The following is a 24,876-nucleotide window of genomic DNA, read 5'->3' on the forward strand; positions in this document are numbered from 1 at the left end:
ATAACATGACAAACTATGATTAATTTGTTCGCCTGTTAGTTTCATCACCCTTAAGACACAGAAAACACAACAGATGAGTTGGTAGGGAAACAACTGTTTACGCGTGCTGCTGTCAGGTAGAACAAAAGTTATCATTACTTTTGTAATGTATAGATTGTACCAATATCGGGATCTGGGAATGACGTCACAAAAATGTAGGAGTGAGAATTGTTTTTTGGGGGTTAGGGGGGGGTCATGGAAACAACCGTCAGATTCTTTGCCTGTGGTCCATTTTTTTTATGTTCCTGCCAAAAAAAAGAGCATGTGTCATTCTACACTGCACAATCCCGAGCCCTTTATTTGTTTATTTAAAAATAAAAATCAAAAAATGGCTAAAATGCTCTGGGTTTTAAGAGATATATCATTCAGTCATTGGCAAGTCATCGTGGGAAAAAAGATGAACAAAATGTGTTACTGGGGGGGAAAAAAATCAACTTTAAGGGGGTTAACAGCCCTGTGCTTCATGTCAGACCACATCAAACACTCAGTCAGTGATTATTTTCCTCTATGACCACACTTCATAACATTAACCCATTCAGTGCTTATAGTGATAAAAGAAAAAAATTCAACTCACTTCCTACTTTACTTTTAACTTAGCCAGCTTCTGCTGAACCTTCCGACCTACAGTATGTATCTACTCTCCAGATGAGATGCCAATTTTATCTCAACACCACACAGACACTTCATTACAATTCAGAGAAGCCAATTCACCTACCACGTCATGTTCACGTCCACACAGAAAGCAACCACACCTCACGATCGAATCTCAGGACCGCAAGGCATCAGGTTTTCACTACCCTCTGCTCCAGTGTGTTGACCAACAAGCTTTATATGGGTTACATTTTGTAAGAATGCTTAGTTTCGTTTAGGATCACCGCTGTGCAGCGTTTACGAGCTAAGGAACTAAAGTCTCGCTGCTCAGAAGGTGTCTAAATTAGTTCACACATACATTTACATAAGGTTTTGCTTCACTGAGCTTTTACTGCCACATGACAAGACAGATTTGCCTTCTTTTTTTATCCGGCAAAGTTCTGTAGTAACCCTTTCAGGCACAAGTGATTATAAAAACATTTCCAGATATGTACAAGTGCATGCAAATTCTAATTGTCTTTTTTCTCTTATATCAGTAAATGTAAATAAAGTTCTCATTAAAGGAGTTAAATGGGGGTAAAATCATTACAGATTGGAAAGAATGATTTAATTTATAATTTTTATAGATTCTATGATCTATACAAGTGCTTGATATGCAAAAGAATAAAATATTATGTAACGTGCTGCACCTGTTACTCTCAGCCATGTTGGATTGGGACACTGGACTAATAAACTCGAGGTACAGTAATAGTGTATTATACTGTATATGCATATAAAACATTAATATTAATACTAATTTAACATTATATTAACACAAGAGTTGAATTAACATGAAGGCCATCAGTGTACTGTATATACACATTTTTAGTTTATTACTTACTAGATCAGAATTCTTAAATATTCTTAGAAATTAGAAATATATCCAGGCTGGTGTATATCCTGCTGTGCAGAGGGTAAAAGTAAATACTTATTGATAAATTCAACTGGAACCAAAGACACTACAAAGATAGAAGTTTGGCTGGCTTTAAGATGGGCCGAAGCCAAAGGTTGAAGCAGAGCAGCGTGCCCATGGCACCGACACAAGGCAAGCGGAGGAAGCCCGGCTCCACAACACACTCCGTCTGCTTTTAGCACTTGGCCCTCGTTCACATAATGCACTCAACAAAAGCAAAGAGTGGAGGGTCGGCATGCAGAGGAAGAGGACCTTATTCTGTATGGAGACTCGGAGGCGGGCAGCGGCATCGACTCACACACTGTCTCTTCTGTTCCTTTGAGAAAAATTCAGTTCCCCACTCAGTGCAAACTCTCCCACTGTCTCCCTTCCTCTTGCCCCTATTTTTTCAACTGTGGTTTTTCTTAGGATTTATATATATATGTATATGTACACACAAAAGCCTTTGACATACTATATAATCACTGTTATGGTTTCACAATATACAGTATAATTTCTCTCCAGTTCACTCAGTCAAGATGAGGAAACTAACATGCCAAAAACAGTCCAGTTTGAATTTCTCATTGTTGTGATGTCACAACAAATACATTCACATACTGTATGTCCACTATATATTTACATACGGTTCCTCAGCATCCAGCAGCTTTATGCATCAATTGATCAGCAGTGCTGTTACTCCAGTCTGTAGTATGTCTACTGAAGCAGAAGCTGTGGGGAACTTTTTTCTCTGCCATCGGAAAAGGAATTGTATCTTTGCATAGCCTTCCAAAGGATACAGACATCAGATAGCATTTTCTGGAGCCCCCTATGTGTCTGGGAATTTCAGTCTGAGCTTACTGGTTTCCCTTTTTTTTTTTCTTTTTTTTTTTTTTAACGAGGCCAAAAATAAAGTGGAAAATTAATCCGAATGATGGATTGATCAACTTCAACTGTTGTACCTGATTTGAAATAATTCTTTTTTGGAAATACAAATGTTCTATGCATGTACTATAAGTTATTGCTTTAGAAAGATGAGTTTCAATTGAGGTTGTCTATGAGTATGTTTACTTGTATTTTTACTTTTCTAAATATCTAACTTTTTTTAGTTACATCATAGGTTCCCATCCTGCACACAACAGGTTCAACTAATCAAAAACTAATAACCAATAAAAAAGAGATTCAATTGAGGAGTAAAGAGTGTTAGATCAGATAACTGCCATAATGTGCAGAATAGATCATGGCCAATGCTGAGAAAAAATAAATATATATATATGTATATATATCTGAGACATAATGAGAAGTAATACCCACCTCTCTGTACTAAAACACATTAAGCTGCATGTGTGACAATCCATGAAATTATATATTTGCTGTGTATACTGTCGATGTTGCTGTGACTGAATTCTGGCGAAAGGAAATGACAGACTATTCTGAGTCGCTATGAACATGAGCTTCATCGATTCAGTTCGTATTCAGATTTCTTTAATGCTCCTTAGACCTTACTTTATTTTTTAGTATTAATACACTGGAAAAGGGTGAAAAAACATTTTAGTTCAGAAAAGTTGGTGATTTTAAGAACTATATATAGTAAAAATGTCAACATTTCACAATGGAAAGGTTTTCCCATGCTGCCTCTCATATACAAATTGAAAGCAAAAGACTGAGTCGTCCAGCTCCTCCACAACAAAAATGGTAGAAGTAAACTAATCAGGGAAAAAAATTGCAACAGCGGTGATACAGTAAGCCCCAAGATCAATCCTCCTGCAGAGAGGAGAGGAGAGGCTGGGGAGAGAGGGATTCAGGAATGTCTGCCTGCCACTGCCTGAGGGCCAGAGATCTAAAGGCAGAAAGCCTTTAAGACCAATTAAATGTTGCTTCTTAACACTGTGATGCTCAGATTTAGCACCAAACAGGGAACACTGGTGCTGCCTTGTTCCACAGTCCTGCCAGCATGGGCTCCTGCACTGCAATGCTCAAAGCCTATAGGAAATATAATAGGCTCTCTCACTCGCTCTCTCTCTCTCCATAGCACTGGCTCTTCTGCCGCTCTTAAACACATTAAACTTCAGCCCCCATTCAGTGTAGAAAAGTGCAGGATAATAGAAGGATGTGAGAAAAGGAGATGGACATAAAGAAGAAGGAGGGATTGATTTGAGAAGGAGGTGGCCCCGATTTACTCCTCTTTCCCCTTTTGCCTCTCTCCTCCTCTGTCTCGCTGTGGTCACTGACAGGTCGGGCAGGCCAGACTCCTTAATTCCCTTTCCTTATTCCCTTAATCTGTCATCTTTATCAGGCAGGGGAAGTGGCGGGTGGTGCGGCGAAGCCACGGCCTCCAATCAATCTCCACATTACATCTGACAGAATGGTGCTAATAACTTATTGATCCCCCCTGTTTGCGGGCCTCAGCCAGGGCTTGAAAGGCTACCATTGATTGGCTGCGGGGGGGCGGGTGGGGGGGGGAAGCTGCGTGGCTCTTTCGCTAGCCCAGAAGATGCACCGCCACCTCCCTCGACTGCCGCTCACCCGCTGAGAGCCTCAGGGGAGGACAGACAGAAAAAAGAGCTGAGAGAGAGAGAGAGAGAGAGAGAGAGAATAACAGGGATAAAATAATAAAAAAAATATGCTATGAGTTTAAAAAACATGAAAAATATAATTGTAAACAGCCCTCAGAGTGATCGATAGGGAAAACACAAATGCTGATAACAATCACACTAACAAATTTCATTATTCTGGTCACCTCTCTCACACACTCTCACACAGCATTTATCAAAAAAAAGAAAAAAAAAAAGAAAAAGTAAAACACCTTATATGCCTTTTACGGGTGCTCTGGTTTGACCGCAAAGCCACGTTTAGGAGTCTACACAGGGAGCCAGACGATCTACTGGCGCCCCTGCCCTCCCCCTCGCTTGCTCCTCCTCTCCCTCCTCCCCCTCACTCGTCTACCAGAGGGATAGATGGAGGAGGAGGAAAGAGAGAGAGAAAGAGAGAGAGAGAGAGAGCGCCGCCGAAGCTCCGTCGCTGACTGAACGGGACTGACGCCTAGGTTGGCTCTCCTGTCTGACCCTCAGATTTAATTAACGGCCTTCTCCGTGGCGGCGGCCAACCAACCCCCAGCCCCCTCCACCCCCCCCCTTTCTCCGCCTGTCTTGCACGACTCCGCTGCTGTCTGCTCTCCCCTGATACCATGCAGGACTCCAACCTGGCTTTATTTTCCCCCCTCCCTCTCCCTCTCCCTTTCCGTCTCCCTGGTTCCGTAACCGCATACCCACGGCAAGTCAGACTTGAAAGGAAGTGAAATAGACTGTGTGAAAGAAACAAAGATTTAAAAAAAAAAAAAAAAAAAAAAGCTGCTGGAGCTGGAGTCTGAGTTTAGCATGGAAAATGAACACTTAGACATCCTTTGATCCTATCTAATATTTGAGACAAAGAGGTGTAACAAACCAAATTAATAGCTGGGACACAGAATAACCATTTATTATCTTCTGTGTCTAAGTGGCGTAACTGTTGAAATCATCATCTCTTAACCTCCACTCCTACTGTTCCAGCCTCCGCTGTCCAGCCTGTCCTCGACTGACCCTTGCCCTGACCCAAAGACAAAGCGCTCTTTAATTTCGCTTGCAGACTCAGTGATTGGGATGCTGTGTTACATACATGAAAAACGCAAAAAAGGCACAAATGTATGTAAATACATACTTTCACTTAACTAATCAAGATTCAGCACTATACTGTATATATCCACGCATACCCCCCTTCCCTCATGTCCTGCATTTGCATTCTGAGATATGATAGCATTTTATATTTTAATTATACAACACTAGCTTCATCTTCAGCACAAATTCCAATTTTATTAAAAACTTTCACCATCACCTTAGCAGGAAAATAAGAACTAGCGTTACATTTCTAGCTGTAACCAGAATGCACACAAACTTACCATTAAAATCGTAAAAGTTTTCATAATTGAATCTGTTGAAATATCGAGCTTTTAAACCGGCTTTCCAGTCCAAACACCCAGATTATGAAAATAATTTTCCATAATCCTCTACAGATCATTGCACCAGGTACTGAAAAGATGGCGTGATAAGAAATAGTAACTTTATATACAGGATTTAAAGTATTATTAACAGCATAATCAGTTTTTGGACGTTGGGTATTATTGATTTACATGCTGCCACCCACTTCAGTAAATATCAAGTTCTACCAGTTGTAAGGATTTTGACTATTTAAGAAAACAATCAATAATTTGATAAATTATTTCTGAAATACTTTTCTTAGATATTGCCAGTATGTGATATCTTTTTTTTTTTTTTTAATGAAAAATAACATCAGAAAACATAATCAATATCAATTACAAACAAAGGAAGCAAGAGAAGAAGCAGATTTGATAATGGAATTTTATATTAAATCTTAAAAATTGTACAGTGTTTCAATATTATTATTCTTGATTATGAAATAGTGATATTTATAAATATCAAAAATATCAAATTTAGCTTTTTATAGTATAGCATAGTATAGTTATAAAGTATTATAGAAATATATATTATGATCCGGAACATTAGGACATATCGTTATGAATAGGTTTTTATAGAATTGTAAAAGAATAAATTCAATAATAATTCTAAGCATATTAAAACTATACACATGTACATTTAATGTTTTGCAGCATAGCAGCATGAAGAAACAGGATTTAATCATTGCTTAGCATGGTTGTTCAACAATGTGATGCAATAATGAGGAGACAGCAGAAAGTAATGATCTAAATATGGACACAATGGGATGAGCAATGAGCTTCCATTGCCCGATTAAGCAAATTAACATTCAGATATTGAAGAGGCTTAATCATCACAGAAACGAAGAAGGTTAAACCTTTTTTTGCTAAAGAGAGACACAGAGACAAGGCCATCCAAAACTAATGATTCCACCCCGAATTTTGAGCTTAGGGTTTGCCTTACCTGAATGTGTGGAGGTGAGGCTGATGTCAGAGCAGGGCTGGCCCTCAGGCATGCCGTGCTGCCGGGTGTGGTGCAGGTTGGAGATGATCGTTGAGAGGTCACTGTCACGACTACTGAGAAAGATAAAGAGAAAGCAGGAACGAGACAGTGAGTAGCAGCGGGGATTTCTAATCTCACACATAACAAAGCAACACTTCACTCAGAAACTAACCACAACAACACTCAGAAATGACTCACAGCGTGCACGGTGCTAAAAGGAAGTCTAAACATCTTACATTACGGCTGTCTTTTCAATTATTACAAAGTCTCAACGTGCCACAGAATAAATGATCGACCCACCCAGCTTGAAGTAATAGATGAAGACTCGATATATCTTCATCTACATCAGCAATGTACAAAGTTACAGAAAACAGTATCACAACAATCCCACGGTCAACACCCACAGACACATCATAAACACCTACACCACAGACGCGCAGAGCCGTAGTGCTGGTCTTGCAGAGCGCTGAGGTTATCCGTAACAGGCTGCCTCTCATCAAGCAGAACCGTCTCTCCCGACAGCCCATTGTCTTTTGGATTTAAAGTGTATAATATGCAATGACAGGTTCCTGTATCAAGCAATTTCGACTCTCATCCTGTCTTATCTTCAGCCTTAAGATGCTCTAATAAACACATTTAGGGCTCAAGCAGTTTAGGAGCTTAGATGAAGTGATTATGGTTTTTAGCATCACCCCTGAAATGAATTAAGAGACACAGACGGTGAGCCGGGATAAACCACCGGAAGTTAACTGATAAGAGTAGACGAGAATTCGGCGAAGGCTGAGTGTGTGTAAACATCTGTACAACATGGCTTTTTAGGAACGATAGACGAGCCACTTTTTAAATGATATCTACAGTACAGACAGTATATAAGGCCACACAACACCTGCTCTGATTTGAAGTGGACAAGACAAAAATAATCAGCTTACTGACCAATCACATCAAAACCATCTTTTAAATCCTTTTTTCTTTTTTTGCATTGCATACACGCATTGAGTATGTGTATATCACCTACAAAACAGATGAGCAAACTGCAAATCATTACATTACATTTAAAGCTTTCTTATAAAGAATTACATAGCATTATTACATTTTTTTCTGTAATTATTTATTACACTCGATTTGATGCTCTTTATTGTCCTTGTATTGACTAATTAACATTTTAATTTAAGTACATTTTTCCCCATCAATTTCTTTCAATTAGGGTCCACAAAACAATTTGTTAAAACATAGACTTTTAATGCCATATAATGCGTTCAATGCATTTGTCCATATTTTTGACACCAGTCTGTATGTTATTTGGTAACTACATGCCAAATGTCAATGGGATTTGATGTCAGTTCACCTGGCGATGGTGTTGGTTTTTATGGCTGATTGGTGTCCACCATATCTATCCATCCATCCATTTATAGATAGATAGATAGATAGATAGATAGATAGATAGATAGATAGATAGATACTGTAAGAATAATACAATAAGAATAATTTGTTATATTATGCAATGAAATTTTTATACATCCATTAATATTTGCCATGCCTGCTTGATTTGCCATACCTCCAAGAGCTGAATACCACTATCTACCATGCCGGTTCACTAGTTTCACTCATCAGTCACAGGAAGACCTTATACATATATTGCATATAAGGTCTAAATACTTTCAGCCGCTACTGTATGAACATAGATTTAAATTGGTGGCTTCTCTTGTCCTCTTCTAACCCTAACCCATTATTATCTCTAATTGGGCGACTAATGAACCTATGGAGAATAGAGGAAGTATGTCATGAGCGTATTTCAAAGCAATCAGCTTATAACTCTGATCTCCTTATGTAGTATAACAATGTGGAATAGCCGATTACAATTTAGCCAGCCATCAGACTCGCATCTCTCAGCGCCTGCCAGGCTGAAGCCCACGCTCACGATTTGGGAGGTCTCGGCAGTGATTTTAACGACCTGTCGCCAGCTACAGCGGCTCGTCTCGCCACCATTTTGCCGTAGCAGGCCGGTGGCCCCGCTGATTGTGGCAGCTGAAATGCTAGTTTTACAGTGCTCAGATTACAGGCTGCTCCCCGGTAATGTCAGCCTGTCACGCTTTCAACACGGCTACAGACAGTACGACACAGGCAAAAGGAATTTCTTCTCATTCACCAAGCTGGCCTGACAATTCATTCGTCTTTCAGCTTGAGCTCGGAACATCGGTTTACCGGTCATATCTGCCACTGCCAGTTTCCCACAACGGCCTGTGTGTGTGTGTGTGTGTGTGTGAGAATAGAAATTCTATTAGCATAATACAAAAAAAATATATTCTGTACAGTGAAACTGAAAAAAAATGTTTCTCTGTTCATTTGACTTTGTTGTGAACTTGGTGCTTGGTGAAAAAAACAACAACTTTCACATACCTTATACAGGATAGCACTAGACGTCAAGAGACTTCGGAAAATAATGTAGAACGTTATAGTGTTCTACCCTATAACTCTATAATCTTACTATCATATCACTTAATTGACAATAATAGAATATTTTTAAATCATATACACTCATTCCGGGCCCAATAGAAGTTTTCTGTTATATGAGAGAGAGAGAGAGAGAGAGAGAGAGAGAGAGAGCGCAGTATAAAAATATACTACAAACATATATATATATATATATATATATATATAGTTTCAATTTTATGGAATTTATGGAATTAAGAGATATTTCTACATCTAATATCCATGCTGTGGTCATTACCGTGATGGCTGAGGCAGGAATAGCCACTAATCAAACATTTTTAGGGAAAAAAAATGCAGCCCTTCAGCACATCTCTTCCCTCTAAAGCCTTATTACAGCAAAAATAACACCTAAACAACACATCTACGGGCATACTGCAACTCTAATTATAAGTGGCCTAAATATTAACCAATCTGGCGTACTTGAAACACTTTTTAAACTTTTCAAAACTGGAGTTATTTATCCGTAAAGCAATTCGCCATTCCGCCTCGTAAATGATTGATGCATACATTTAACCTTGATATTAAAGTTCTACTCGGAGCATCAGTCTCCGCATCCCCCATATCCTCCCTCCCCCCTGTCAGCGGGGTATTAATCCACAGAAAATATGTGCAGCAGCCCTTGCCCTGGCTATTCACACAAGTTATTATCCTTAAGCCGAGGTTCGGCTGTAAGCTCGCTAAGCAAGGACATTGTTAGCGGGGTAATTATCACGCTTTTTCCTGTGCGGCCCCAGTAAGTGCGGAGACGCTAATGAGCCCTTCCCCGTCCACTAGGCAAGGTCATAATCTGTGTCAGGGCTCATGCTAACACCCAACTGCCTGAGTCAGCTATCCCAAACACACGGTGTGGGACAGACAGCTCCGCTGAGGACATCGGGCTGTGATTATCACACACTGGAGACTATCGACATAATCTGACATTTAACCAATCGATAACTTTCAGCCCTATAACCGACGCATTGTCCCAGATATACCGATCAACACTGATGTTATTTCTTACCAGCTTTGTTTGGAAGTTTGTGTCTTATCAAGCAAACCTGTTAATAGTTATGTTTAAAAAAAAAAATCTCTTAAGCTCAAGACATCCTCTTGTCCTGGGTATTAGCCAATCATGTACATGCATGAGCTCTTGTACTTAGAAGAGGGTAGATAGCACTTTCCTACAAGTGTGTTACACAGTGTAGTGATGCATTGTGGGAAAATCTTGTTGTTTGGATTGACATAGCTCAGAGGTAATGTACTGTAGTATGATAGGTCCATATTTCAGCGCCGTGGCTCACATTTCTTGGAGAGATTCCAGACCCATCGCACCATGACCCAGGATAAAATGGCCACTGAAAGTGAATGAATGATTTTTTATTTTTTTTTAAATAAGGATATCAGTTCTAGTATGCAGATGGATAATGAGGCCAGTGGGTGGTCCTTCGACAGCCAGAGTAAAACCGATGACGCAAACATCCAGGCTGTCTCACCGCCCACCTGTATCCTATATCTGAACTAAAGTGATGACAGATGAACGTACCAATTTTAGACGCAATTCTCGCAGTAATGCAGCATATTTGTGGGTTCGTGCAAGGTGCAATGAGAAACAACCTGAAGGCATCAACGATGATTAAATCACTCAGAAGGGAAAACTGATTCACCACAGAAAGCAGGCATACACATCTTCAGTGCCAAAAAAGCTATGGTTTCAGTACTTATGCAGCTGCGAGCACTGCCAGCTGGGCCTCACGTGTGGTGGATGGTGACGGGAAGCCTTGAAGCTGGATGAGAGCTGTACACCACCTGGGCACAAGTTTGCTTGGCTCAACCAATTCCTGAGACTCGAACACTGCTGGCACATGGAGGAAATATCACAGCGCAAGCAAATAATGTGTTTGTGGGCAAGAAGTGTAGGAACAGAAAGGCAGCTTCTCTCTAAGCCGAGATAGCAGAGGAAACAAAAGAGGTGGCACTTTCTCCAAAGGTCACTGTGAGACAGCGAGCAGAGGGGGCATCCTGATGCCCAGCCTGACACCGTTAATGAAAACACAACGGAGACAGCCACACCATGAAACTCACACCAGCGCCCGCCTGCCACCTGCTGCCTCCTAACAAACCGAAATAAAAGGCTGGGAGTTCAGCTAATGCAAAGATGTCAGAGACAGTTTCACAACAAGACAACACAGCGCATGTGTTACTGTGGCACGGCCATTACCAGTGTGCAATCTGCTATTTATTATTCAAGTTAAAACGTTAGGTCTGGTGAGGGTCACAAACTCTGAAATACTGCGCATCTATTTCCTTTTCCTGTCTTTTTAAAGACTCTTTATTATTCCGATCACATCCAGACAGGACAGCAGCCTGCAATACAGGGGGTAGTAAATAGATGGGAATGGATACATATATAACGCTGCACAGCTCATCTGCTTAAGACTTTCTGTTGCCTTTGCCTTAGAATACTAGTATTTGTCCATGTCGAGTGGTAATAAACTTGTAGTGTTTACAGAGGTAGGTAGAGAATTGGAGATATTTGAGAAAATATGTTAAATTCAGATTAAATATTAACACTAGCGGATGACATCAGTGATACTGAGTACCTGTTTTGGGGTTAGTGCGAAGGTAAAACAAAGTAATACACTATGTGCAGTGTAAATAAACATCTCACAGATCTATATTGATATTGTGATTTCCCCAGTGTCGTTTTTTCTTTATATATATATATATATATATATATATATATATTTTGCATCTGTGATATTTTTTGATATTGATATATTTTGCATTTAAGTAAACCTCCACTTATTGTTTTATAATGATCTGTATTTTAAACTGGTGAAATGTTGTTATTAAGCACCGGCACCATCACATTTTTGGTGGAAACAATGCTTTAAACAGAACAAAATCTACATAATAACTATAATGTTCTGGTTTGAAACTGATCTATAAGAATATTAAATTACCCCTCAAAAACCCAGGTAATGTGTTGTAAGTCCACTGAACGTTGAATACTCTTCGCTATTAGATACACAGATCTCTTGTTTGTTCAAGCAGGATATAAGGGTTTGTGCATTGTTGGTTTTTATAACCAGTAAATGACTGCAGCTTGTAGTTGGTCCTTGGACACAAGAGTCGCCCTGCACACTGTAGAAGAGCCATGACCACTAATTATGGCTCTAAGAGGAAGATCTTTCCAGGAATCCTACAGCGCCGTTCACTCTTCCCAGCAGTCTACTGTTTGAAATCACATGTGGAAATGCCTTAACAAAACCAACATGAATAAAGGGACCACAAGCCAGCTACGCCGTTCCTCAGAAAAAACGCGTTATTTCTCCGAGACAAAAGTGTTCTGATCCACTAGAAAGACTTTGATGAAATGACTCTTTATTCATATTTAGATAAAATGGAAGAAAAGAATCCTAAAAAAAAAAGATTGAAGAAGGTTTATATTTTTATGAATTATGATTCCCAATTTGACTGCATTACATATCCCACCGCTCATAAATGCCTCACCTTTGATTTCAACAAAATACAGAAGAACACGATAATGCAGGCCTTCCACAACGCAAAGCTTAATAAGCTCTCTACATACCAATGCACAGACGCTGAGCGGTTGGTCGCATAGCTTCTCCAGTTCTCTCCTGCTTAGCTAACAGCATAAATCTCCTTGTAAATTCTAACCGCAGGTAGCCCGTAGTTTTTTTTCCCCACAAAAACACAATGTCATCGAGGTCATCATAAAAAAAAGCAGTACATATGCTGAGATAGGGGCGGAAGAGGGTTGTGTAATTTCTTTTCCACCCCACACCCCCCCATTCCTCAGTGGGAGGGTATATGATGATAGAAGCAACGTCGCTCCTCCCATGACAACTTTCTAATCCACTTACCCCATAACCTCGAGAAATATCACAGGCCATACTGTCTGCCAAAAAACATGTGATTCTGACACTAATCTTATATATATATATATATATATATATATATATATATATAAATGATAAGGTGTGTGACGAAAAAGTTGTTTTTGGAAGCCGTTAGACAGATATGCTGCTTTATATAATCCATGTTGGCTGGTCAGTAATTACCCCAGACAACCAGTCAGCACTTCTCAGTCAGTCTTATTGTTGACAGAGTGCACAAGGAAGCTTGAGGAAAAGTCTGCCCACAACCAGGATGTTACTGCAGGTAATCAGGATGACAAACCGGTTTAGATAAACTTGCATTTACTACCGGTCAATTTTTGTGCGTTTAAATAAGTTCATCTTCAGCCTTTCAGGCAATCCATGCCGTATACGTTTCAGCATTATGCCTCCAGCAATTATATATTAGAGTATCATCAGAGCTCCCACATATGGTTCACAACCTGTCATGTCTTAGGAATACCTCTTTCAGCCTGATCACTAATCACTTGTTAGCAATAAGCTGGTTAAGTACTAAGTGTACGCTATATGACTCTCAAAATCCCTAAATGACTCTGCTGCTCACACTACTGGAACTTCTCTGCAGGTATGTGGACATATAGGTTTGCACGCTATACAGACGAGGCCCTCATACTACTGTACAGTACATGATCATTCACCTGAAGAGTTCCTAGCAGAAGTGATCCTGAAAGTGAGTCTGAAATCCTGACTCTGTTAAAAAAATAAACATAAAAGATCTTTATCACATCTATCTGCACTATTCTATATGGGAAGAATTCTGGGTTAGATGTAGAGAGCAAGTATTATCCTAGAACTAGAGGTCGTATCATGTATTTTTATTTTTTCTGTTCCTTACAACAGGTATGACATTATTACACAATAATAATAATAATAATAATAATAATAATAATAATACAATGCTTACAATTTGTTCTAAATGACAAAATTATTGAACTGGATTCAGGAAACTCCTGCACAGAAGCACAAACCCTTTTGGCTGTTGCTCATTACTCATCTTAGTACTCACAACAAACATGCTCACACTGCAAAATAGAACAACAATTTTGAACATTCTTTAACATAGCAACTTATTTTAAAAATGACATTGCAACAGTGAGATCAGGGCTAAAACAGTACGCACTTGGCATTAAAGAAGACACATTGCTCTACAGACAAGAGTTCCCGCAATCATACGCAGATCATGAAAAATTCCGATGACAGCCACCTGGGGCAGTACTCTCAGGGCGGGAGAGATGACATATACTCAGCAAAAAAAGAAACGTCTTCTGACTACATGTGTAAATATTTGTATGAACACTAAAAGAGTCAACACCATAAGACATAAACTAAAAATGTTTCGCAATGTGTCCCTGAATGAAGGGAGGCTCAAAATCAAAAGTACCAGTCAGTATCTGGTGTGGCCACCAGCTGCTTGAAGTACTGCAGTGCATCTCCTCCTCATGGACTGCCTATTGCGGACAGTCTGAGCACTGATGGAGGGATTGTGTGTTCCTGGTGTGACTCGGGCAGTTGTTGTGGCCATCCTGTACCTGTCACGCAGGTGTGATATTCGGATGTACCGATCCTGTGCAGGTGTTGTTACACGTGGTCTTCCACTGCGAGGATGATCAGCCGTCCTTCCTGTCTCCCTGTAGCGCTGTCTTAGGCGTCTCACAGTGCGGACATGGCGATTTATCGCCCTAGCCACATCAGCAGTCCTCATGCCTCCCTGCAGCATGCCTAATGCACGTTCACGCAGTTGAGCAGGGACCCTGGGCATCTTTCTTTGGGTGTTTTTCACAGTCGGTAGACAAGTCTCTTTAGTGTCCTGCATTTTTAGAACTGTGACCTTAAATGCCTACTTTTTGTAAGCTGTTAAGGTCTTAACGACCATTCCACAGGTGCATGTTAATTAATTGAATATGGTTAATTGAACATGCATGGAAAACATTGTTTAAACCCTTTACAATGAAGATCTGTAAAGTTATTTGGATTTTTACAACAATATTGTTGAAATACACAGTCCTGAAAAAGGGACGTTTCTTTTTTTGCTGGGTATACATTGTCTTTACTACTAATCATAGTGACACTAACCAGTCAAAGGCATCTATTAGCTTGTGTGAAAGTGGGGACCAAGGCACTTTTCTCTGAGGGCATTTTCACAGTAGGCACAATTAATTTGTAGTGTGCCCAGAAATGACTGCTCCCCCTTTCACACTCACCTGCTGGCCAGCGTTCACATTGTTTTTTGTGCTACGTTCTCGGGTACAGTTGAGTATTTGCCTCCTCCTATACAGCAGGTGGCAGTATGCACCTACTTGGTTTGTGAGCTGTTATCAAACAGAAGAGAAGAAGTCTCTTGTGAGAAAAAGAGCTCGCGCCCCTTCCTACTTTATCTGCCATGGCGGTGTAGGTCATTGAACGAGATTGGCGTGTGCTTCGCACGCATGGAGATGTCGGAGGACACAGGCGGCACTGATGACGTCATGTCTAAACAGCAATCTTCTTTCGTTCTTAGGTCCGATTACTTTCATATCTGATCTGATTTCCGGCCCTTTACGCTGTATCGTTCTTAAGACCACCTCTTCAAGTACTCAGGTATGGTTTCTGAGGACACAACCCCCTGGCCGTGTCAGACTGCCCCCTAAAGTTGCATGAGCAGCATAACGAAAAGATGCATATGGCTGCCTTCACGAGTAATTATTCCACAATTACAGTACATGATGCTCCCGGGATGGTAGCTGTCATGTAATTGTGGAATAATGCATGAAAAGAAGGAATTGGCCATAACACGGTGCTTAGGAAACCAACTTTTCGTGGTTTGGTAAACCACAGACATGTGTGTACATCAAAACTAAAAATTATGTTTCGCGATATTTCATTGCTTCCAGGTCCACGGGTTAATGGGGTAAGCAGAGACACAGCATTAACTCTTTAAACCAGAAACCATATAGGTGGACTATTATACTCCAGATGTAGGAATAAGATTCCAAGTATAATGTCACCCAACACATTTACCACAATAACCCCAATTGCTTGTTGATAGGGCGTAAATACACTCACATATAAAACCAATTCTCCATTTTTCACCCATTGACTAAATTCAATTTGTTAAGACCCTTCGCAACTCACTTAACCAGCCCCTGTTCAATGGAAATCAGATTGCATAGATTGAACATCCCATTATCTGTTTGGGTCAGATCCCTGTCTAAGTGAAGTGGGGATGAGGCGAAAGAAGCCTGGGCGAAACAGACGAAGAGACGAGGCTCCTCACAGTCCGCCGCCGTTAACTGGGTAAAAGCCCTCCATATTCGTCATAAGTGTTCTTTAAATTCATTAGCATCTTTAGGCGCTGGTGGAAGAAGCACCATGGCGGGGTGGAATCGCTTTAACAAGGTTAGACGGATCCTGTAATGCGTTATTGTTCAAGCGCTGTCCTCATCGTCGCAGACAGATTGTAGGCTGGAGTTCACTGAGAGGGTGAGGCGTAGTGAAGGGGTGACAGGAAAAAACTTTGAAAAGCTACAACCAGAAAGGACATATCTTGTTCATGTTTCATGCATGTTTGAGATGTGATATGTGCAACGTTCTGATCATCATATAGTTTTTAAGTGAGTTTGGACTTCAGCGGTTGGACTTCGGGTTCGAGGAGCCCAGGTCATTCTTCATCATCGGCTTTGCTGGGAGGATTTTTTTTTTCTGTGAACCCTGTGTAGGATGTATACAGTATTCACATGTGTTATGACCCATATACGCAAGAAGAGCTTTGTGCAAGAACGCTTTATATTCTGTAACCGGTTCGGAATATAAAGCGTAAGCGTCTCTCTCTTGCTATAGACAATCAGGAACATTGGAAAAAATCCAATGTGATTGTACGATTTTCAACAAATACTATTAAAATAGAGCAAGGCCTTTTCCTACTGTAACCTTTATCATTAGAAAAGATGGCATTTCCAAGAACAGAAAAAAAAAAATCCACCTACGCAGCAACCAGTATCTAACTAGCTACTGATACTTTATATCAAACACCAAAAATAGAAGCAGATAGAAGCATAGACAGAACATGGGCTGGTGGAAATGGGCTCGCAGGGTTAGGCCGCCATATTTTTCCAGGATAAAAAAATCATGAAATTAATTTTTAGCATCAACAAAAGATTTTATTTAGTGTTAACAAAGGTCTTAAAGTCTATTTCTCTTTTTTTACTTTTACTTTGGAACCATCACCAAAAGGAATATAACCTGATGTGGTCTTTAGTTGTAGTCCATCCGCCTTAAGGTTCAACGTGTTGTGCATTCGGAGATGTTTTTCTGCTCCACAGTGGTAAAGAGTGATTATTTGAGTTACCGTAGCCTTTCTGTCAGCTTGCACCATCATTCTCGTCATTCTCCTCTGACCTCTTTTACTAACAAGGAATTTCCAGCCACTGAGCTGTTTTTCGTTTTTCACACAAAACTGTGTAAACTATGGAGGAGGTTGTTGGTAAAAAAAAAATTATAATAAATTCCAGGAGATCAACAGTTTCTGAAATCCTGAGCCATGACTTTCCACTGCTGCTACATGATTGGCTGATTGGATAATTGCATAGATGATCAGGTTCACATTACAGTAAGACTATCCTCACCTAGCACTCCAACCTTTGGCAGCAATTATTTAGCGAAAGAAATAACGTAAGTGATTTCAATAGTATATGATGAGCACAAGGCCAGGCTTTGTAGCACATACTTCAGGATACAAGATGCATGATCAGGTACTGACCAAAGCATAGTTGCTGATTAGAGACTCTACCATGGCTGACATCTGCTGGCTAATCATCAGCTGTAATACGTTCAGGCAGACTGAAATCACCAGGAAAAAAAATATATATAACATTTTAGTCATGGCTCTTACCCTATCACAGGTCTGTGTGTGCTATAATAGGCTCCCATGAGCTCTTGTGTCTGGGCGCATGAGAAAAAAAAAAAAAAAAAACCCTACTTGTGGAAATTTAATGAGCACTTTTTTTATATACCTTTCCTCACCCTAATTAGAGTTTCGAAAATACTACATGATAAATATTATACATCTATTTGTTAATCTTGCACATTTTAATGCTTGTAGAATCTACGTTCTTTTTACTCTAACAGACAATTATATATTAGTTTTAGTAATTTACCATTAGAGAAATTAATAAGGCAGTTCATTATATAAATGAAAAAACAATCCAAAATGCACCAAGATTCACTAATGAGTACCTGAGTCATGTCTTTTTAACCTCGCTGCAAGCACTTAGTATTTTTCATTGAAAACCGTAACACTGCGACCCAGAAGAGGAATCGGTCTGAAAGTGATCCACGCCTTAACAACCAGTGTTGCAAACTTGCTTTCCGAATGTCGTGATATCTGGGCAACTGTCTTGCTGCTACACCCATATCATCTTGACTCCTCACACACGAGGTGAGAAGTCCATGTATTTATTTGTGTGTGTGGTCTGCGGGCTGGCGTCCATACCTATTTAAAGTCCCAGCATGTCAAAGTTTACGTGTGTGAATGCAGTCTAATGTGCATGCAGTCGAATGTGCAGAGATAAGCACTCACTGGGTGTGTGTTCGACTGTATGCAATGACGATTGCGTGTATGTGGTAGTGAAGGTCTTCATTTGAACACTGATCAGATATCTCTGCTGTGATCGCCATAAGGGTTGATGAAAGATTTGATGAACGTGTTACACGAATGCACAGAAACTCACTTCTTTCTCATCGTAGTGTAGTGGAGCTCTTCTTCTTGCTTGATGTCAGCATGGTCTGTGCTGCTTCTCTCGCCACCCTCGCTCTCGTCACTGCTGAAGACGGAGGCCAGCTCCTTCTTGGGTACGCGAGTTGGCGGCAGAGGGATGGTGCGCTTTTCAGCCAGACGCCCACGGTTCTGCAGGAGCACACGAGACACACACATACTAAGACGCTGAGGACAGGCCCAGGCATCCACTGCATTCCCACACTCATGTGAGTTCAGCCAAAAGCCAAAAAGCAGACAAACCAGTACAGGAAAACACTATGCGTCCTACTTTCACTTGTTGTTGTTCAAAAAGCACATGATTCTATATCTGTCACACACTTCAGAATCACAAGGACTGCATATTTGTGGCGTGCGTGTCTCTATTCAAATATGTGTGCAAAGTTGATAGTAATCAATTATGTAATTCATGAACTGTTCTCACTGCTTACAGTGTGTGAAATCAAACAACTTCTCGATTGCCCAAGCATCATCTCGGTCAAATCGAATTCAAAGCCGCCGTCAGTGCTTGTAGCGTGTAACGAAAACTAGACGTTATTTCACTGTAATACAGAGGTGAGTCAGGCGGCTTTAAAAAGACGGTAAAGTCCGTGACGGTGAGTCATGTCTAGATCAAGAATCATCTCAGCCTTACAAATCGGATTAAAATAATAACTATAAGTAATCCATTAATGTTAGCCTCGCGACTTGCAGATATGACTTAAGAGATTCTATGTGGCGAATTTATGAACAAGACCCAAAGTCGGGATTGCGCTGGTGTTTTCGTTGGAGGCGACAACCTGTGGATGATTAATGATTTAAGCTTTTCGGAAACATTCAACACTGTTTCTCTGTCTATCCACGATTATAATGTCATCTGTTCCGCTTACAAGAATGTTTAGAATTATCATTATTACGGCATTTATTTTATTCCTCCCAATATGTTTCAATGGCACTCCAGCACCTACACCTACACTAGGGTTGCTGATAAGTCCTGCACAAGATGACATCATTTTGAGTAATACAGTCAGCTTCTGTCAAAAAGTTCTAGCTTAAGGCATCAGTGTGTTTCTTTTCTTTGGTGTGTGAAAGCAGTGAAAAAGTACATTTGATATAAAAATGATCTGATGCAAGATATATGTGGATACGGATCTAAATGAGCATGGCTGAATGTGAGATAAACACACAAAGTGAGAGTGATGCACAGAAGAGGTGGACAGGAAACAGTTTTGTAAGGTTAACACTTTTTGAGGTTCCTTTTTTTAAGAAACGGAATTAGAAGCATTAAAAAAAAAAAAATCAAACTGCCCGAGACCTCGACCGGTAAAATATTTTAAATAATAAAAATAAAAATAATTTAAATAATAACGTTTGTTTATAAATGCCTTACAAGCACCTATTAAGATTAACAGAATTAAATATAGTATAAAATAAAATGAGTCAATCCGTGATCTGTATGTATAAGTCAAATAACTAATATAAATAATAATAATAATAATAATAATAATAATAATATATATAAATAAATAAATAAAGTTGGCACGAAAGTTGACATGCTAATAAAAAAAAATGACTACACAACTATAATAGATAGCTAGAAAGTTTACTCTCTCCCTTAAAAGTCGTAGGAAGTGTCCGATAAATTAGCACAAAATTCAACAAAAGCCATCGCGGCCCGAGAAACAGCGCATCACCAATAAGAAGTCTTGTGTAGAAGATAATTGATCCTAGCTTAGGGATGGAGGCGGGGTTAGAGAGGGACACATGATACTGACTTCATCTCTTCTTCTGTCCTTCTCATACATCTTAAGAGATGGAGAGATAAAGAAGAAGAAAAATAGCTCTAGGGGGTTAGTGTGACCTTTACAGTGACCCTTACTGAGTTTCTGTCTTGCCTTGTGTGAGGGGATTATGAAAGGGAGTGAGAAGAAAAAAAAAAAAAAAAGTAAGACAGAGAGCTTGTCTGAGGTTTTAATGTATGGATGGATTTGGCTTTGAAATCCTCAGCTGGAAAGGCAGTGCATGGGACCGTGTGTGTGTGTGTGTGTGTGTGTGTGTGTGTGTGTGTGTGTGTGTGTGTGTGTGTGTGTGTGTGTGGTTGCATGTGAACACGTCTGTGTCTCAGTTCTGTCAAACTCTGGCTAGCCCTGCAGCTATCCCCACTTCCGCACGCGAGGCCAACACACAGATACACACACACACACACACACACACACTCATGGCATCCCACAAGGGCAACAATGTGAGTGGCAGGCTGGGGCAGGGGGGTGGGGGAGACTAGCCAAGAGGCAAACAGGTGCAGGCCCTCTGGATTCTCTCAAGTGGCATACGTTAAAAGGAGAAGAGGATAAAAAAAGAGATAAAGAGGAAAACATCTCTGAGGATGAGCAGGCTGCATAGTTCCATATCATATTTTTGTGTGCTTTTTTTTTTTTTTTTAGTTTTTTTTTTTAGTTTTTGCACATTTGGCTCAGTTCAAGGCGACTAAGGTGCTGGTGCAACATCCTGTACACGTTAAAGGGGGGTCGACGATTTTTTTCATTAAAAAGAATCACCAGGAAGCAGACTGACACCTTCAAAGAAAAACAAGTTTCAGTCCGAGTCGCAAGGCTGGGTAGCTGGACTACGTGTGCGTCTGCCAGCTATAGAAAGGCGCAAGAATGCTCTAATTTAGTAGTGAGACTTCTGAGGCAATGAAGAAATCTTCCTGTCCTCTATTACACCCCCGTTCTAGCCCCCCTGCTCAGCCCCCAGGTCCTATTCAGCACACTAAACACGGTTTCCGGCACGCTGTTGTTCTGGCAACACACTTCCGCGTAACGTACGGTGTTCCAAAACAAAAACATGAAATGCTGGGCTCGAGCACACACTGGGCTGTACACCCACACACACACACACACACACACACACACACACACTTGTGGTCAGGTAACTCTAAAGGATGGAAAATGTATTGAGTTGAAATTTCCAATAAGTAGCACTTCTGTGAAGGAGTCCTCCTGCATCGAATGTCTACCTTGAAGTGAGAAGGTGTATTTACACAGTCCATCAAGAAGTAAACACACACACACACACACACACACCAAGCTACAAGAATCCTAATTCTGGTTATTCTGTTGTTTCTCGCAGAGAGAGAAGACTTACTTAAAACATGGCAATAGTTTGATATAAGTGTGTGTGTGTGTGTGTTAAGTAAAACCGCATAAAATTCAAATAGAAATAAAAACTACAGTACATTTTACACTTGTTAAGCAGCAGGAGTAAAATCAATGCCACCAATGCAATATTCATTTCTACTGACAGGTCTGTCCTGAAGAGACTCCGGTATTTCCTTCCTGACACAAATTTTAGTTGAGCAAAATGTTTAAACTTCGAACTTTTCCCCAGAATGAAAAAGCACTTTTAAATGAGGAGTCTCAAAGTTTCTTTTCAGCTGTTCAGATTTCTTCGCTCAGACTAAAAAATGAGGATATTACGTAAAAGCCATGAGATGTTATTTCCCAAAAGGTGTGCTGCTATGCCACTGAGGGACTGTGTGCACTTTCTCTTTGTCACACACAAACTCCTGCTCTTCTACTCTTACACATGAACACACAAACACACACACACAAGCACATCGCGGTAGCAGCCCGTGACATTCCTGCAGCTGTGGCGCGCTTGCATGTGGCCCTCCCTCCTCCCCCATTGCTCTCCCTGGGGGAAGAATGCCTAATGAGTCACGCGTCTGTCTGCCGTAACCTCCACTTGTGTGTGAGAGAGTGTGTGTGCGTGTGAGCCGTAGCGGCGCTGTGTGTGAGTGTGGAGGCGGAATGGCGGGCAGACTTGGCGCGAGCTTTTTTTCTTGGGGGGGGGGGGGGGGAGGGGGGGGGGGGTATGGGGAGAGGGAGGGATGGAGGGAAGAGAGGAAGGGAGGAGGACTGTGGAGGGCTGGCGGCAGTTACTGCACCTAGTTTCAACCACTGGAACATTGGAAAGAGAGAGAGAGAGAGAGAGAGAGACAGAGAGCAAAAACTTGCGCGAGTTGCGGGAAACCGTCTCCCATCCGTATCCAAAAACAAATCCACTTTTACGATTTTCCGTTAAAGCCACGTGACAATCACAACAACTTACATATGCAAGTTCTCATGTAACTCGACGTAGCATCACATGTTACTCTCCGTATCTAATGGCAACACATCTGTTAGCTATATCACTGTATCATGACAGACAGGACAGAAAGCAGGCCATGCCTACAAAACAACCCTTTAAACCATATTATATCACTTTGCTTAAAGCAAAAGTAAAAAAAAAACAAAAAAAAACATACATGTAAATATAACAGGCAAAAATATTTCAGCTTTTCATAAGCAAAAGGATTATATGATATACTGTCAGAGTTGGATTCAGTTTCCTGAATGTCAAGAGCGCTCTGTAGGAGAGAACCCCCCACCTCCGCCCCCCCCACCCCCCCCCCGGCCTGTCTCAGCCCAATGGAGCGCTTCCCCACACTGGGACTTCAGCGGCAACGCAGCCATGCGTGCCAACCTCTCTTTGCCTGTGTTTGGACAGACCCACCAAGACAGCCATGGGAGAGCGTTACGGACGAGTAACGACTTCACCACGGCTCTCAGAAAGCAGACCAACGGGAGGGAGGAGAGAAAAGAGGACAGGGAAGGACTTTTCAAACGAAATAAAGCAAACAAGACAACAGGACTTGCAGCACATGGATGCGCACAAAAACTGTCTATAATATGGTGTGATGCATAATTCAAAACCCAAACCAAAAAAATGTAAACGGATATAAATAGAGTGATATAAAACAAGGCACGCAGTATTTTGTATTTGACCACAGAGGTACATGAGGTCAGGAAGTTAATGTTAGCATGCTACTGAATCATCGCTAATGCTATACCACTTCTGGAGTGCACTGAAGCAAGCATTTTTACCAATTCTTTTAAAGATATTAGCATCTCTGACTGTGACTGCCAGTTGGCACCCACCTTCCTATGTAGCATTTAGCTCACTAGCTAGCATGAAGTATGATTGTTAAACAATGAATACAAAGTCTATTAGTTTCGAGCTGAAGTCAGGCAGGTGTTTTTGAAGCAGCTGAACTGTTCATGAACTTAGATTTTTTTTCTTTCTTTTTTTTCATAGACCACAACAACAGATATTACACTGGAAATACAGTATACATTTCAGAAATCTTTCCCATCTCAGACGTTTAAAAACCTACATTTCTTCGAGGACTATCTATTCCAGCTTAGTTTCCATACTGCTAAACACGAAGTCTGAAAAAGTCTGATGATTTTTTCGTTTTTTTTTTAAGTATAAAGAAAAAAAACATTCACATATTCCCACACATGGACAAATACACCCATCCATCTGTAAGTTCCACCACTTTTGCCCCATCTGTGCATCTCCAGGAGTTTACTTTCACACTGATTCTATAACACATGGCTGCTTGTTAGCGTGAAGCCGCACAACAGCTGTCATTACATTGTACTGCACTGAAAGCAAAGTACCAAATGAGATGAGCAGGTAGAGCCGCCGCTGACGTCTATGGAGGTTTTTCTGGCGCGCTGAGAGTGGCATTAATTCACTAACGTAACAGACCGCAGGGCAGACTCGCTCACTCCCGGGCCTGAGGAGGGATCCTGTCGTTGCCATAGCAGCATAGCTGCAGCTCCATGTGGGGGATACAAACACACGCGCACACACACGCAAGCGTTCGTGGGACAAACACACACACACACACACACACACACACACACGAACACACACACGAACACATACACACATGTGTACACATACACGTTTTCTCTAACCCCCCGCAGTGAGGGAACTGTTGTGAGACAGAGTGGCGTCAGCCACCATTACGGCCTGCTCACAGCCCTGCAGCTCTGCTCTGTCAAATGAGAGTCGTACTGGCGAGATAAAGCTTAACTAATACCACGTTCTATAGTGCTAAACCGAGACTGCCTCGTTAGAGTGCTCTCACTGTGTGCCGAGTATTAGTCACGCCATGACTTCTCGCAGTACGTATGCATTTAGTATATATATGTAGCTGATGAAAAAAACGTGATGTATCTTGCAACATAGACCTATAAAAGTCATTAAGTAAAAAAATGAAAAACTAATGACTTGTTGAGTTGAACTTGGCTTAAGTGATTAAATGCCATTGAGACTAAAGGGAGCAAACAACAAATG

At 40.8% G+C, this 24,876-nt stretch overlaps 1 protein-coding gene across 5 annotated transcripts in view; it reads right to left on the bottom strand.

Annotated features, from left to right (window-relative positions):
* samd11 (sterile alpha motif domain containing 11) overlaps positions 1-24,876 on the bottom strand; it is a 58,115-nt gene that overhangs the window by 25,764 nt on the left and 7,475 nt on the right. For 4 of the 5 annotated variants that reach the window (XR_008356119.1, XM_053482959.1, XM_053482957.1 and 1 more), the window contains exons 3-4: positions 18,665-18,840; positions 6,511-6,623 (exon numbers count right to left, since the gene is read on the bottom strand). Coding sequence is in view for 4 of the 5 variants with exons in the window: in XM_053482959.1 (XP_053338934.1) it covers positions 6,511-6,623; positions 18,665-18,840 (289 nt within the window). In the remaining variant the exon portion in view is untranslated. The remainder of the gene's footprint in view (positions 1-6,510; positions 6,624-18,664; positions 18,841-24,876) is intronic. The other variant, XM_053482958.1, reaches the window with a different exon arrangement.

Source organism: Clarias gariepinus, chromosome 22, assembly GCF_024256425.1.
Source record: "Clarias gariepinus isolate MV-2021 ecotype Netherlands chromosome 22, CGAR_prim_01v2, whole genome shotgun sequence".
In the NCBI taxonomy this organism is placed as follows: Eukaryota; Metazoa; Chordata; class Actinopteri; order Siluriformes; family Clariidae; genus Clarias; species Clarias gariepinus.